The 15,514-nt window shown below is 43.3% G+C and overlaps 1 protein-coding gene and 1 pseudogene across 2 annotated transcripts in view; one reads left to right on the top strand and one right to left on the bottom strand.

Annotated features, from left to right (window-relative positions):
* On the top strand, positions 1–604 carry LOC311603007 (small nuclear ribonucleoprotein Sm D3-like; annotated as a pseudogene). The gene has a single exon. The product of its transcript is annotated as a small nuclear ribonucleoprotein Sm D3-like (transcript).
* A 4,721-nt stretch (positions 605–5,325) lies between these two features.
* Positions 5,326–15,514, bottom strand: part of SELENOI (selenoprotein I) — a 39,919-nt gene continuing 29,730 nt past the window's right edge. Inside the window, exons 7-10 of the mRNA XM_084792760.1 lie at positions 11,989–12,037; positions 9,633–9,813; positions 8,605–8,790; positions 5,326–6,663 (exon numbers count right to left, since the gene is read on the bottom strand). Of these exons, the coding sequence (XP_084648886.1) occupies positions 6,565–6,663; positions 8,605–8,790; positions 9,633–9,813; positions 11,989–12,037 (515 nt within the window). The 3' untranslated portion in view covers positions 5,326–6,564. The remainder of the gene's footprint in view (positions 6,664–8,604; positions 8,791–9,632; positions 9,814–11,988; positions 12,038–15,514) is intronic.

Genomic DNA, 15,514 nt, shown 5'->3' on the forward strand with positions numbered 1-15,514 from the left:
CTAACTTTTGTGCCAGAACCAAAAAGAAGCCTGTGGTTAGTTGCACAGGCAGAGGCCTGCCAAGATGTCTGCCAGTGTGCAGATTAAAGTCTTGCACAAGGCTGAGGGCCACACAGCAACATGTGAAACCAACACTGGCGAGGTGTACGGAGGGAGGCTCACTGAAGCAGAGGACAACATGAACTGCCAATGTCCAACATCAGTCATTACAGAGATGGCCGAGTGGCACAGCCGGGACAGGTGCACACACATGGCATGAAGAAATGAAAAGCAAGGCTCGGGGGCCGGCCGAGGAAAAGCTGCTTTCCTGAAGGCCCAAGTGGCTGCAAGAGGAAGAGGTTGTGGAACGGGGCATGGAAACCTCTTCCAGAAGCGAAGATAATCTTCTCTTGAGGGAACTTTTTTCTTTTAGGTTTTTTTAGGGGGCGGGATATTAGATGTGAGTCTGTCCCAGGCTTTTTTTTTTTTTTTAAATTTTCTATGTATCAGAAAAACTGTTAAGCTAAGTAAAATGTGGTTGTTTTGCAGCTTGTGTAAGAAAAAACAAAGACAAACAAACAAAACCTCTATAATGACCAATGGTTCCTCGCCTAGTGGCTGCATACTACTTCTGTTCCTAGCCTAGCAGCTGGACACTGCTTCCTGCCCTTTTGCATCCACGAAGGAAGGACAAAAATGACAACTTGAAAACAATTAAAAGGATTTAAAAATTATTTATTTTTTATTACAATAAATATTTAGCAATAAAGAATTAAACAACTGAAAACTAAAACCTACTGCTTTAACTTTTGGAGTCCACAGCAGCAGACATGAACATAAATCCAGTTGAAAGGTCAAGGCTTCTAGAATCTGGTGACAAGAAACAGTCAGGTCCTGATTATATGGGCTAGCATCAGGGAACAGTAATGCAAAAATCACATTCAAACGCCTGGGGTATTCTACCGTACACATCGAATCACAACGTCGGAACATTCCAGGAAAGTTAAGCAAACTCAAAGCTCTACATGGGCAAGATCAAGCACCTCCTTGATAGTCCACAGGCACACTGCGCCCCAAGCTGCCCCAGCCAAAAAAGGACCTGGCAGACCCAGAAACCTCAGTCCTGAAGACAGCAGCCAGCATTCTTGGAACCAGTCTTCCTGGCTCCCAAGTTCCCTGGGGAAAAGGAAGCGGAAAGTGATATGCTTTGAGGGCTTTCTCAAGGCCTTGGACAACCTGGAGGGTAAAGGTCACGACTCCGGGTGGGGAAGTGGCTTTAGATGTGGGCCATGGACACACCACGTCCACACCAAGCAGCAGTCTAATGAGGGCGACCACCTGGCTGGTGCGACTCGAGAGTTAACTCCGTGTAGATACCGTCCCATAGCTGTATACAGAGATCAGGTGCACTACTGATTGCGTATATATACACAGCGCATGGAACCAGATTAAGTAAATGCTACATTATATACTACTAACACAGCAAGTCCGATACAGGCCAACTACAGCTAAAAGTACTTGCAAGGGGAAAGGCTTTCTGTCTTCTTTATCTTGTCTCCGATACCATCTTCATTCTTTGCAGCAAGCATCCCACTGGCTCCAGTGGTGGGTTTTAAGTACCTGGGAAGGAGTGGGCTTGTACTCTTGCTCCAGAAGACTATATAGAAAGTGTACTCCTAAAGGCACCAAATTAAACTCCCCAGCCACAAGTCCTGCTACCTATTCTTAGCATAGAACATGAAACCTTACTCAAAAAAGTAGTAATTTCTTTTTCTTCAACTGCTATTCATTTGATCCATTGTTAGGTGGGAAGGGAAAGAGAAAATAGCTCCCTTACACTTTGGTTGTAATTTTTTTCTAACTAGAATTCTGAGTTCAAAACTGAATTCTGCTTTTTGTTTGTTTTTGTTTTTTGAGACAGGGTTTCTCTGTGTAGCCTTGGCTGTCCTGGACTCGCTCTGTAGACCAGGCTGGCCTCGAACTCACAGTGATCCTCCTGCCTCTGCCTCCCGAGTGCTGGGATTAAAGGCGTGCACCACCACGCCCGGCTTCAGTCCAGCTTTCTAAGAGTGATTCTCTGGAGGGGAAGAAAACAGTGTAAAAGCCAGAACAACCTTTCTCTTCAGCTCAAAGGTATTTTTCTAGAGACAGGCCCCTGTCAAAAATTCTGAAATCATTCTGTATGGCACTTTCCATCCTAGGAACTCAGCAATCCTCAATGAGTGAACAAAGCCTCCTTGCCCATGCTTTCTGTGGAGGGCTACAAATAGCAAAACTCTTTCTGTTACCCCAAATGTGAGCTCATCAAATGTCTATAAAGAGAACACATGCCCGCTTAAAAGACATACAGACAACACCTGGCCGGAGCACTGTCACCTGAGCATCTGTATATTAAAGAGCAAAGTGCACTACTAACATGCAGGCTAGGAAGCAAGTTACACCTAGTTTGTAAAACGCTGGAAATAAACCAGCCAGCAAGCCCATTTCCCACGGCTCATGTGAGAAAGAAACAAGCACATCACTGCTGTCTCTGGAAAAGCTAGACCACCGTGATTCACCACATTCCCTGAAGCCACTGCCTGCTGTGATGTCAGTCATCTGGTCCACTGTCAAAGATAATTTAAAAACAAAAATAAAACAAACAACACATACCTAGAATATACAAACCACATGGGCAACGAATTAATAAAGGATAGGCAGAAATTTAGGCTAGCTCTTTAAAATTCCTAGAGTATCACACATTCAAGTTTCAGTGATTAATCAATTTTACTGTTAGGACTGTCACTTTAAATGTGCGCCAAAGGGCCTCAGTGCAGCACGCTAGTTAACATTCATTGTGGAAGACTGGAATAGGGCCAGCAACTTATAAGATTACTCACCCAGGGTGAGTGTTCAAGATAGGCTGTTGCCTTAAAACATTTCATAGGACAAAGAAAATTCTGGTCTGACAACACAGATTTCCTAAAGAAGTAAGTGTTACAAAGATATTTGATCATACTGTGAACCCCAAGATTGTGTTGTTTACTGGAAAAACCTGTTGGTAGTTGTGGTGTGGCTCAGCGGCTCAGCCCTAGCACACACCTTTAATCCAAGAGCTTTCTTCTTGAATATTGTAAACAAGATTTAATAAAGTCAACTACAGGTCAAGAGGCAGAGCGAGCAACCAGTTGACAGGGAGTGAATATAAGAAAAAAACAGAGAGTAAGAGGAAGTCAGGAGGATGGATAGAGACAGACAGGAAGTAGAAGGGAGGGGCATTCAGTTTGGGAAGTCAGCTGGGGAAGAAATTCAGCTGGGTGCATTCTCTGTCTCTCTGAGCTAGCAGGCTTTTACACCAATACCTGGCTCCCAAGTCTTTATTGGTAACATTGAACAATTGAGATTGTTATAAAAAACAACAAGCGAGCCAAGATAAGGCCACCCTGAACACAGGCATACTAACTCGATTTCTTCATCTGCATCTGGCTAGCTTAGAGACCCAAAGCCAGAAGCTGCAGCCCATGGTCTTTACTTTCTTCTCTGGGGTTGTTCCCAGTCCTTCAGCAGCCAAGAGCTACAAGGCATTGCTCATCTGACTGTGGGAACATCTAGCTGCAACCAAGCCAGGACTCGTGAGCTGTTTCTGTCCTAGGCGTAGGGTTGGCTAGCTGACAAGAAGGAATTACAAGTAGGTTTCAAGTTACAATTTAAAGTGAGAAAGTAGGGCTGGAGAGATGGCTCAGAGGTCAAGAGCACTGGCTGCTCTTCCAAAGGCCCTGAGTTCAGTTCCCAGCTCACAACCATCTATAATGTGATCTGGTACCCTCTTCTTGCTTGCAGGTATTACATGCGGGCAGAACACTGTATACATAATAAATAAATTTTCTTAAAAAAAAAAAAGTGAGAAAGTTGTCCTGGACTTAAACATCTCCAAATTATCTTTTTTGAAGTCGCCTTCAGGAAGCAAGGTGTCTTCCATACCTCCTCTGACTACAACACATTCCCTTAACAGTTAGGCTCCAAGTCACAATCAACACGCTTACCATCTACTTAGTGTGTGCTAAGCCCAGATATACACCTCCCAATGGCTCAGCAGAGAACAAATGGCATACTAGCAGTGGTACTGCAACACCCTAAGCCAAGCACAACATTTTCTTTTGAAAACTGGAACTAAAAGCATTTCAGTCATAATATTGAAATGCCAATGAAGAATGGTTATATTTTTACTTCAAAGTTACTCTGTTGCTCTAAAACCTATTAAACTCTATTACTATTTTTGAAGCAAAGACAGTGATTATGGCAGTTTCAAACAGTGCACTGCAATAAGATCATAATATTATTGAAAGATCACAGGTGGCAGGCTCTATCCAAGTATTATTAATGTTTGTCTATCCCACACCCTCTCGAATACAGGGAGATTATTTTCTGACAAACCTGAGAGGGCTTTTCCATACCATAACCTGAAAAGAAACTTCTAGCAGTGCCTGTAATGTGGTCCAGCAGCATGACAAGGCAAATCCCAGGCTTGGGCGAGGACCTCTATTCTGCAAGTACAGGAAGAATGCACGTATGCTCCCCACCATGAGGCTGCTCCCAAAAGGCAGCTCTGTGTCACCTGGAAAAAGCTGCAGGGTAAAGTCACTCAAAATCGTGTGCATAAGCTTGCAGTACCTTTTACTCCTCTTCCATTCAACAGTGTCAACAAAACTATTAACAGAATTCTTACCCATCATAGAGATACATTAAAAAAAAAAAAACAAAAGGCACAAAAGATTTTTTTTCAAATCCAGTTGATGGAACAAAGAGGACAGATACATTTTGAAGAAAGAAAAAAAAAAAAAGAGCTCCAAAATTATAGGACATGATTCTTCAGTCTAAAGAAAGCCTGTGGTCCAAATTCATCATTTTATAAATATTTATCAGTTATTTTCTTTTATACAAATGAATCTTCTTGTGTACAAGGTCAAGAAAACAGTAAAATGATTAGCCATAAAACGTTATAGCAAAGTCCCTCCATTCTCTTCGGAGGAGCACAGGGCACAGAGCACTTCTCCTCAGGTGACTGACTCGTTCTCTCACCTCCGTGAAGGCAATTTATTTACAAACACTGAATCACCACCCATGCCCTGCACCTCATTCTCTGTGTCAGAGAACGTCCCCAAATACACGTAAGCTTTGCAAACGGTTAACTCTGAGCACAGAACTGAGTTAGCTCCTGGGCTCATTTTCAACAGCTTGGATGACAATGATTAGAATTTTAAAATATTTACGTGAAGTGTCAATTAGTTACTTTTTACAAAGCAGCAGACAGATATTCAACAAAGGAATGAGCTACACCATTTAAGGATGGTCACACTGACAGATAAATAACAGTCACGAATTTAATTACATATCAACACAGTGGTGCCTATTTTATCCAAGTGCAACCTGTCCAAATAAAAGGGTTTAAGACACACTCTTCATGTAAGCACAAACCTCATTCAGTAAAAAGTAAAATCAGCGAGTAAACTTCACCACCACCAAACTAAATAAAGACAAAACCCAAAGAAAGAAACATCCACATTCATAAAAAGGTGTGACTTACAGAAAAACCACAATACAGCTAAAGGGACTTTTATGTTGTCAGTAAACCTCACAAATTATTTTGAGTCATATTAAGGGAGTGAATACCCAGTAAGGCATGTATATCAAAAGTTCTCCTCAAACAGGGAGGTGGGCAAGTTAGGGCAGAGAGGCTCTCTCTGCTTTATCCTGTGTGGGATTAAACACCGCAGCACCTCACCCCCAGGAGAAATGAAAACAAGCGAAGATTGGGCAGACAGTGCCAGGATGCTAACCGTGGTCATCTTGAAGTTCTGAGACTCCTAACTCCCGTTTAAATCTCTCTCACAAGGTACTTTATGTACATCCTCACAAGGAAGCACCACAAGCTTAGAACTATCCCATGCATTCTTAAGAATCATGGCTCAATCCCAGCGACTCACGGCAGACAGGAGGAAGTACCACAATTGAACAATGGCCCGTGCTACAACGGTGAGCTGAAATTACAACCTATTCTCTACTAACACCAGAACATTTCGCTCTCAAAGAAAAACTATTTATCAGGATTTAGCCGTAATAACAGCCAGGATACTAGACAGCCTCCCACAGCAGGTGGAAAAGGCAGTTCACTGGAGAGCAACCAGGATTTGGCAACTGCACACTGCTCTGGAGTCACTGGCATCTCTGGCTGAAGAGACTTTTTTGATGCTTCTCTGCATGATATTTGGGCTGTCTGTCATTCCCACAGCTAAAGACCTATGATAAAGTGTCCAATATTAAGACATGCTGTGGCTACCCGAATGTGAGTGTTCCTGAATCAATCTGGGGACTTTAAACATAAACATAAATCATCTTCAACTCTGTATGAGTCAAAATATCACAGCCTCCTGAAGCTGGGAACACTTAGCTGGTTCAGCATTCACTGCGCTTTTCCACACGCTCAGCTCAGTTCATGTGTCACTCCTGCTGTCCACGTACCACACACTGAGGTCCCATTCTGTCAAGCAGTTTAGTTCAATGGTGATGAAGTATTTACAAGCATCTATTTACAGTCCTTTTGGAAGATTACAGGCCGATGCTCTTTTCTTCCATTCCTAGTCAATCTGAGTTTGGTTTCCTCAATGAAAAAGGGTAAATCTGAAAATGGCTGCTCAGCTGCTTTACCTACAAAAAACCAGAGCACAAGACAGTGACAATCACGCACTCAGAAGTCAGTCTCTGCAGGCAGTAGTTCACGGACACAGGAAAAACTGCCAGGAACAGGAAAGGGTCTGCTGAACCACAGTCTAGTCTTCTGATGAGCCTTCTAGAGCAGACAGATACATACTCAAACCTAAGAAACTGTAGGACTGCCTGATCTACACCAATTAGTAAAGAAAACCACTACCTCGGTAAGTTAAGAGTCAGTATTTAGCTATAAAACTCTGCTAGGCGACGCTTTCTAGCCTGGATAAAATGATTAAAAATTGGATCTGTGAATCCGAAGGCCACATCGGTTAGGGTATCAATGGCAGCAGCCAATTCTTTGGTACTTAAGAAGAGCAGCTCGTGCTCTTAACCACTGAGCTGTCTCTCCCCTGCCCTCCATTTTCTTTTGACATCTATTTGCATGGGGTGAGAGGCACATGGAAGCCATGGGAGGCATGTGGAGGTCAGAAGACAAAGTGCAGGCTCAGGCTGAGATGGAATTCAGGTCGCCACAGTTGGTGCCAGGAGCCACTCCACCGACTGCGGGAGAACCTTGTTTTTATTTATTACTGTATATGGCTAGGATGCATGTGTGCTATGCCACTGAGTTATCCTCCCAGTATGACACAAGTCCATTTGTTCATACAACACTATAAAACTGAATCACTAGGTAAATAAAAGGGTTAGGACGAGTCAACTGGATAACTACTGGGGATCTCCCTAGTGGAACACTATGTAGCAATGACTAAAATATGTAATGTAACTAGAAAACTAGAAAAGGCATTGGAGAGGGAGGGAGAGAACCCCCCATGGTCTGACATCACTGTATCTGTCCATTCATCCTTAAACGACTCTGATTTCAGAGGAGAGCACTGGGAGTGCAAAGCGCTTGTTTATGCTCGTGGCTTCTTGAGATAGGGTATAGCCATGCAGCCCACATTAGCGCCAAGCCACTCAGCTTCCGCCTCCTCCTCCTCCTCAGTGCTGGTTACAGCAGTGCTCCACCACACCTAGAAATAGTAACCACACTCTGCTACATTTTTTCATTATTTGCTGATTAAGGTAAAAGCTCATGAGATAAAAACTGGAATAACGCAAAAAACTTCCTCTACTTAAAATCCTAATTTTCCTGTGCTGGCCAGGTTTTGTTGTTGTTGTTTTGTCTTGAACTTAATACAAGTGCAGTTATCTGGGAAGATGAACCTCAATTGAGAAATCACCTTCATCAAATTGGCCTGTGGATCAATTTCTTGATTAATGAACAACGTGGAAGAGTCCAGCCTAGAGTGGGTGGTGCGGCCCCTGGACAGGCAGCCATGGGTGCTATAAGACACCAGACTGGGCAAGCAAGCGGCTCCTCCATGGCCTCTGCTTCAGCGCCTGCCTTCAGGTTCCTGCCCTGACTTCCTTTGGTGATGTCTGTGATGTAAAACTGTGCGCTGAGGGAACCCGTCCTTTCCTGAGTTGCTGCTCCTTATGGTGTTTATCATAGCAACAGAAACGTAAGATGCTGCCTTACTACATCTCTCACAGGACTAGAAATAGGCAGAGGAGTACTATAAACCAGTGTTGCTTGTTTTTCCCAAATTAAGTTAGTAAGCAATGAAAATGTGCTAGGATTAAAAGGAAAAGAAACAGAAACTAATGGAATTATCTGGTCCCACATAATGAAAAGAACAGAACAGTGTTTTCTCAATAAGAAAACTGTTTACATAATGATTTAGAGTATAAAATAACGCCCCATAATCACTCACTTAAAAACCACTTGTAGTTGCCACAATAAACACGGTAGAGACCCCGCCCGCACACGTCACCTAGAATCTAGTCATGTCCCCCACATTCCCCTCCCACTGTGTCCTTCCTCCTGTGCGCCCAAGGAGCAGACAGACGCACTTCTGCTCTGCGCTGATCACTCACCACTTGTACTCCGTAGTGGATGTGACCCAGAGTAAAGGCAGCTGTGAGCGTGTAAAGGAGAACACTCTCAAGGTGGGAGCTTGCTGCGCCTACGATCACTGTTGCCACAACCAAGAAGAGAGGAAGCAGCAACCAGTTCAAAGTCGGGCACCGTGTGCTGCTCATTTGGCAAACGATTAGCTGACACTTGGGAAAAACAAGAAGAGGGGAGGAAAAGAGGGTATTAGTTAGCAAAGCAATTACTAGTGCAAAACTAGTCACCTCCGATTTAAAAAGCTTTCAAGAATGTTCTCAGCTGCTCAGGGCCATGTCAGAAAAGACTATGACAATGCAGGACGGATGCTGTGCTGCCTCGGCTGCACCCGTGAACTTGACTAGACTTAGAGTCATCTCCAAAACACACCTCTGGGTGTGTCTGTGGAGAAGTTTCCAGAGAGGTTTAAATGAGAAGGGAAGACGCGCACTGTGTGGGGAGCACTTTCCTTGCGCTGGAGTCCTGAACTGAATAAAAAGAAGTGAGCCGAGCAGTGCCCTCGCTGCCTCCTCACTGCAGCTGCCAAGTGACCAGCTATGTGACCTGACACATGACAACTCTGCCGCCACGATGAACTGGTTCCCTTCTTTAAAAAGTCAAAATAAACCCTTCCTTAAGTTACCTTGTCAGGAACTCTGCCACGAGACGAGAAAGTTCTAAGACACATGCTACAGAAGGTGTTTTTTCACAGTGGAGTGACAGCAGCTGAGATACCGAGAAGGATCTCCCAACCTCAAAGCTCTATGCTATGTGAAGAACAGCCTCAACACAGCCTCCTAAGCCTCGCCATAACTACACTCTGCGTGGTAGTGAAGAGCACAGCCTCCGACCTCCAATCAGCAACAAATACCTTCCAAAGCTGCATTGATTCTTTTTTGTTTTGTTATTTTGGTTTTCTGAGACAGGGTCTCATGTAGCCCAGGCTGGCCTTGAACTATAGGCACAAGCTACCACATCTGTCTTATATGACGTTTTTAAAAATACAAAGTCTTACTGTGATATTGGCAAAAGCGGTTCCAACCATGAAGTAGAACGTTCTAGGGTGTAGCTCTAAGATATCTGCAGGCGAGCGGAGGATCCACACTGTAGACAAAGTGAAGAGCAAACACGGAGAGAACAAGGGGACCATGGTTTCATAAACGGAATTGTGTTTCAGGGTGTTGCTTTTATAACTTCTGAAAAATCAATACAGAACATCATTACATATAGACACGTGCCTAACACGGACCACCTACAGACTCCTTCCACATGCATTCTTACTGTGTACTTACAGTCTCATGGCACAGAGACCCAACACCATTAGCCCCACTCTAAAGGCAGGCTAAGTTAGGATGAAATGCTCTAAACTTGTAATTGCTACCAGGGCCTAGACTACACCTGAAGTTCTGGTCTGGACTGATCCTTCCCACTTCCTCCTCCCATCTCTAGACATGGTCTTACTATGTAGTCCTGGCTGGTCTGGAACACACCATACAGATCCACCTGCCTCTATCTCCAGAGTGCTAGGATTAAAATAATGTCCTGCCATGCCTAGCCCTTTTCTTTGAGACAGGGTTTCTCTGTGTAGCCTTGGCCGTTCTGGACTCCCTCTGTAGACCAGGCTGGCCTTGAGCTCACAGCGACCTTCCTGCCTCTGCCTCCCAGGTACTGGGATTACAGGCATGCGCCACCACGCCCTGCCTTTTCTTACTTTTTAAACCAAATGGTCAACAGCTGTGTTAAGAATGGAGAGGTGGTTTAGAGCAGCAGTTCTCAGCCTGTGGTTTGCCACCCTTTTCTTTTTAGGGTTGAACCACCCTTTCCCAGAGGTCACATATCTGATATCCTGCATATCAGGTACTTAAATTACAATTTGTGACAGCTATGAAGTAGCAACCAGGAAATATAATTTTATGGTTGGGGGGTTACCACAGCATGACAAACTCTATTAAAGGGTCATAGCATTAGGAAAGGTAAGAACCACGGGACTAGAAGGTTAAAAATCCTGACTGTTCTTCCAGAGGACCTGGGTTTGCTTCCCAGCACGTATACGGTGGCTCAAAGCATCTGCAACTTCAGTACCAGGAGATCCAACCCCTTTTTGGTCTCTCTTGACAACAGGTATACAAAATATCCATCACATAAAATAATAAAACATTTAAAGTAACATAAAATTTAGACATATTTCACACAAAAGACCCTGAAGTGGGCCTGTCAGCACATTCCGGTGTCTCTAAGTACCCTGGGAGTAATCTAACATGTTTACTCCTTTGAACAGGGCTCCAAATTCTAGTCTTGGTTTTGTTGTTGATCACATTACTTTGGACAGTGTGTAGCCCAATCAAAGCCTCATCTATACAAAGAAGAGAACGTGACTCAAATGATCAGTACAGCTTGCAAACTTTAAATGCTATTATGTAAAAACAAATTTTTTAAAGACAGGATCTTATTATGTACTATTGGCAGAACAGATTACACAGCTCAGGCTGGCTAGCCTCAGCCTCCAAAGTGCTGGGATTATGAGTGTGTACCACATCTGGCTTAAAACTGATTACTTCTAAACTAGGGATGGTGTCGCACACCTTTAATCCCAGCACTGGGGAGGCAGAGGCAGGAGGATCGCTTGAGTTCGATGCCAGCCTGGTCTCCAAGGCAAGTCCAGGACAACCAAGGCTATACAGAGGAACCCTGTCTCAAAAAGCAAAACAAAGCAATTACTTGTACAAATGAGCACCAGCCCCAACAGAGCTCTACTGAACTTGTGCGGACATGGCTGAGATTCTGAAGGGCTGAGCAGGAAGAACAGGGAGCAAGAGCAGAGCAAATAGCCAGAGCAAGTGCTGAGACACGAAAGAAGAAGATATTTTGACAAAACAAAGGAAGTCAGGGTAGCCAGCAAAGACGGGGTGTGCACAAATCAGAACTGAAACTCCACCTCAGCCCTGCCAGACACCACCCCGCAGGCAGGAGCACCCATCTGCACACCTCTTATGTGAAGTCAGCATAACACTTGGTCCTAACCCACACAGAAGAGTATGAGCCTCATTAGCTAGAATGCTAACAAACCAATATTCATCAAGGTAGTGCTCCCCGCCAGATGTAAATTTACTCACAGAAGTGACAAACTTGAAGCCCACTGAGCCCAAAACCTTCACAACTGACCATTTATAGTATAGTTAAATTGACTACATTAGCAATAGAGATAACTTTAATTATCATGTTTTCACTCTAGATCTGAAACATAGGTTTTTAAACATTTTCAAAATGTCCAGATTAAAAAAAAAAAAAGAGTTCCTTAAATTCTGCTAACTACACAACTACTAAAGATTTTCTTTCTTTTTTCTCCACAAGTTAAAAAAAAAAAAACTTACCTGAAAAAGTTTAATAAACTCATTGGAAGAGTCACACATAATGCACAGCCTAAAAGGAAAAATATTTAAATTATTATGAATTATTCAAGAGTGATTATTCCACAGTAATTGCATGCATGCAAAATGCGTGGTGTTTTAGGGCCAGCAGTCTTCGGCTTCAAGCTTCCTTCTATAGCAAAATGACTTTTCTAACCAGCATTTGAGAGCGAAGAGTGAGTGAGAGGACAGCTGGGCAAAGCAGAGCGCAGCCTGAAACCAGCCTGGACTTCCCTGCTGTCTGCCATGCAGGCCACAGAACCACGCTCTCCTGGGCAATTCAACTTTCCGGTGCCTCATTTTCTTCATTTTTCAAACATAAAAACAGCAGTGCCAACTGCACAGGGTTTGAGAACTGCATGGATGTTACACCCAGAACAGCACCCAGCAGAGTAAGCTGGGAAATCAATGTGAGCTCCTATGGGGGCGTGGGGGTAGGAGGGGAAACAACACTCCGAATCTGTTGCTTCCTGTTTTGTTTGTTTGTTTTTTGATCTTTCTAGAATCTTGAGTTTCTTGCCTCTCTATCCTAGCTATGCCATGTTTACTTTCCCACAAACCTAAAAATGGCGTGTGGCCATTCTAAGAAACCCTACCACTGATTCTTGGGCCCTCTGGCCCAGCTTATCCCGTCACGTCCCATTTTTTTCTGCATTCTTAGGATTCATTCGCTCATCCTGCCCTCAGAAACTATACTCTAGAAACCTACTGAGATTCCTACTGGTAAGTTCTGTGTTACTTCTGACTTTGAAGATGGCTTGGTTGACCCCAAGTGACTGTGGTTTCCCTCCTCCTGCAGGCCACTAGTCAGGCCTTCGGTTCTTTGACTGGTAATCAATGCATACTCATCCCTACTCTGCTAGCCACACAGTCTGTCTCAGCATTCCCAGTACCAGAATTACAGGCTGCACTACCTCAGCCACAGCGCCTGAAGGCGAGCAGTCACACCCTCCTCAACAAGCCAGCCTCTGAGCTGCTAACTGTAAGTGCGCTGGATGGTTTTCCTTGTGCCTCTGTCAGGTTGTTTTGCACCCTGGGGTTGAGAAAACCCAGTGCACTCACTAGCACGCGCTCCACCTGATCCCCTGCTTTGGTCAATGCTAAACTAATGAACTCAGTGATGCCTGTAGCTCCAAGTCCCTGGGACAGGCTGAGACAACTTTGCTATCAAGAACAATGAGACACTATCTTGGTGTGGAGAGAGAAAGTGCTCTAAGCACAGTAAGCATATGGCAGTCGATGTTCTGTGTACATTATCAGAGGGGAAAGTGTCTCTATTTCTTTTAAGTGGAATTTATCCTACGTTCTGTAAAAAAACATTTAACTGTTAAAGACTTATCTATTAAACTCTAAATGTCAAGTGTACAATAGTGATGGAACGCACAGATGCAGACCTGCTTTTCATAGTCCCAAAATTTAAAGCCAGAATTTAAAATACAGAAAATGGAATAGCTGCAGAAAAATCAAAGAACTCATTAAAAAAAGAAAAGAAAAAGAAAAGCATTAAGTGAAATGAGATATAATCGAAGGGTAGTATAACTACAAAAAAACACCTTATTCCTCACATTTCTAACTTATCACACAGGGACTTCAATACAAATCACCACGATGGAGGACGGAGAGATGGCTCAGCTGTGGGAGCACTGTCTGCTCTTCCTGAGGACCTGGGTTCAGTTCCCAGCACTCATGTGGTGGTTCACAACCATCTGTAACTCCAGTTCCAGGGCATCTGATGCCATCTTTTAGCCTCTGTGGTGCACAGATGTATGTACAAGCAAAACACTCATACACATAAGACTAAAAACTACAAAAACAGGCCATCAACATGAGCCTGAAAGATGATGTAACCGTTAGGAGAACTAGCTACTCTTGCAGGGAACTCTGGTGCAGTTCCCAGCTCCCACATGGTGGCTCACAACTACCTGAAGCCCCAGACCCAGGGGGCTCAATGCCCTCTTTTAGCCTCCATCATAGCATAAGGCACACACATGGTATGCAAACATATATGCAAACAAGACACCAATAAAAACAACAAAAAAATCCCCTAAGTTAAAAAGTATCTTAAAGAAAAGTTAAAAAGACAAGTGAGCTAAGCATGGTAGTGCACACCTTTAACCCCAACACTTGGGAGGCAGAGGCAGGTGGATCTCTATGAGGGGTTTTTTGTTGTTGTTTTTGTTTGTTTTTTTTTTAAGTTTTTTAGAGACAGGGTTTCTCTGTGTTATCTTGGCTGTCCTAGACTCGATTTATAGAACAAGCTGTGGCCTTGAACTCACAGTGATCTTCGGTCTGCCTCTACCTCTCAAGTGCTGGGATTAAAGGCGTGTGCCACCATGCCTGGCTCGGATCTCTGTGAGTTTGAAGCCACACTGGTCTACAAAGAGAGTTCCAGGACAGACAGGGGCTGTTACACAGAGAAACTCTGTCTCAAAGGAAGAAAGAAAAAAAAAAAAAAAAAGACAAGTGAGAAAACTATAATTAGTCAACCCAAAGGATCAATGCACCCTGAAACACAAGTTCTCTAAGAGTAAAAGAAGTGATCAACAATTCTGTTGGGGAAAATAGGCTAGGGTATATAAATCACACAGAAAAACAAACAAATGTTAAGCCTAGGTAAACTCATTTATGAGAAAGGCAGATTGAAACTGTATAAATTCTTACCAGTCAGAGAAACAAGTCTGACAATATCCTATACACAAGTGTTTTCACAACAGCTCACAGGCATGAAAAATCAGCAACACTACAGAGTGGAATATGGAAGTATTCAACACAACTGCATGATTTGTCTTTTATACTAGCCCAGCAAAAAGTATAAAAAAACACATGAACAGGACTATTTACTACAATAATGTGTGTGGCAGCAAAAGCATGGAGACAAGGCAAATACTGGCTGAAACACTGGTACATGTACACAAAAGCATCAGGGAGCTGGAAGAGACAAGGAAAACCCTTGTACGCTCTCATGGATACACTATCAAGTGTGTGTATGGGGGGGCAGTTTACAAACAAGGTGATAAAACGATGCATTTACTTACACTAAGGAAATCTAAGCCAAAAATTAAAAGCTAAGAACAGGGTTGGAGAGATGGCTTAGTAGGTAAAGTTACTTTACCATCAGCCTGACAGCCAGAGCTCCATCCTGACCCCACATGGTGGAGTTGTCCTCTGACCCCCACCCACCACACACCACATAAATAACAAGTGAAAACTAAGTATGTCTGAGGGAAAGGAGAATAGGCAGGAAAAAAAGCTATATTTCATATTGCTTTATAGATTTCACTTTGCAATCACGAATATTTTCTACAACAATAAAGAAAAAAATTTAAAAGAAAAGCTAATGCTTGTAAGTTGAAGTAGAACGTAAATGTACAGTACAAAGTGGTACCTTTATTATCAGATTCCATTTGGAACTGTCATTGTGAATTTATGTGCTATTTTATCATAAAACTAACTTTAGTGCCCTACATCTGCTGAATGAATGGGCTAAACA

Source organism: Acomys minous (genome assembly GCF_964271855.1).
Source record: "Acomys minous genome assembly, chromosome: 8".
Lineage (NCBI taxonomy): Eukaryota > Metazoa > Chordata > Mammalia > Rodentia > Muridae > Acomys > Acomys minous.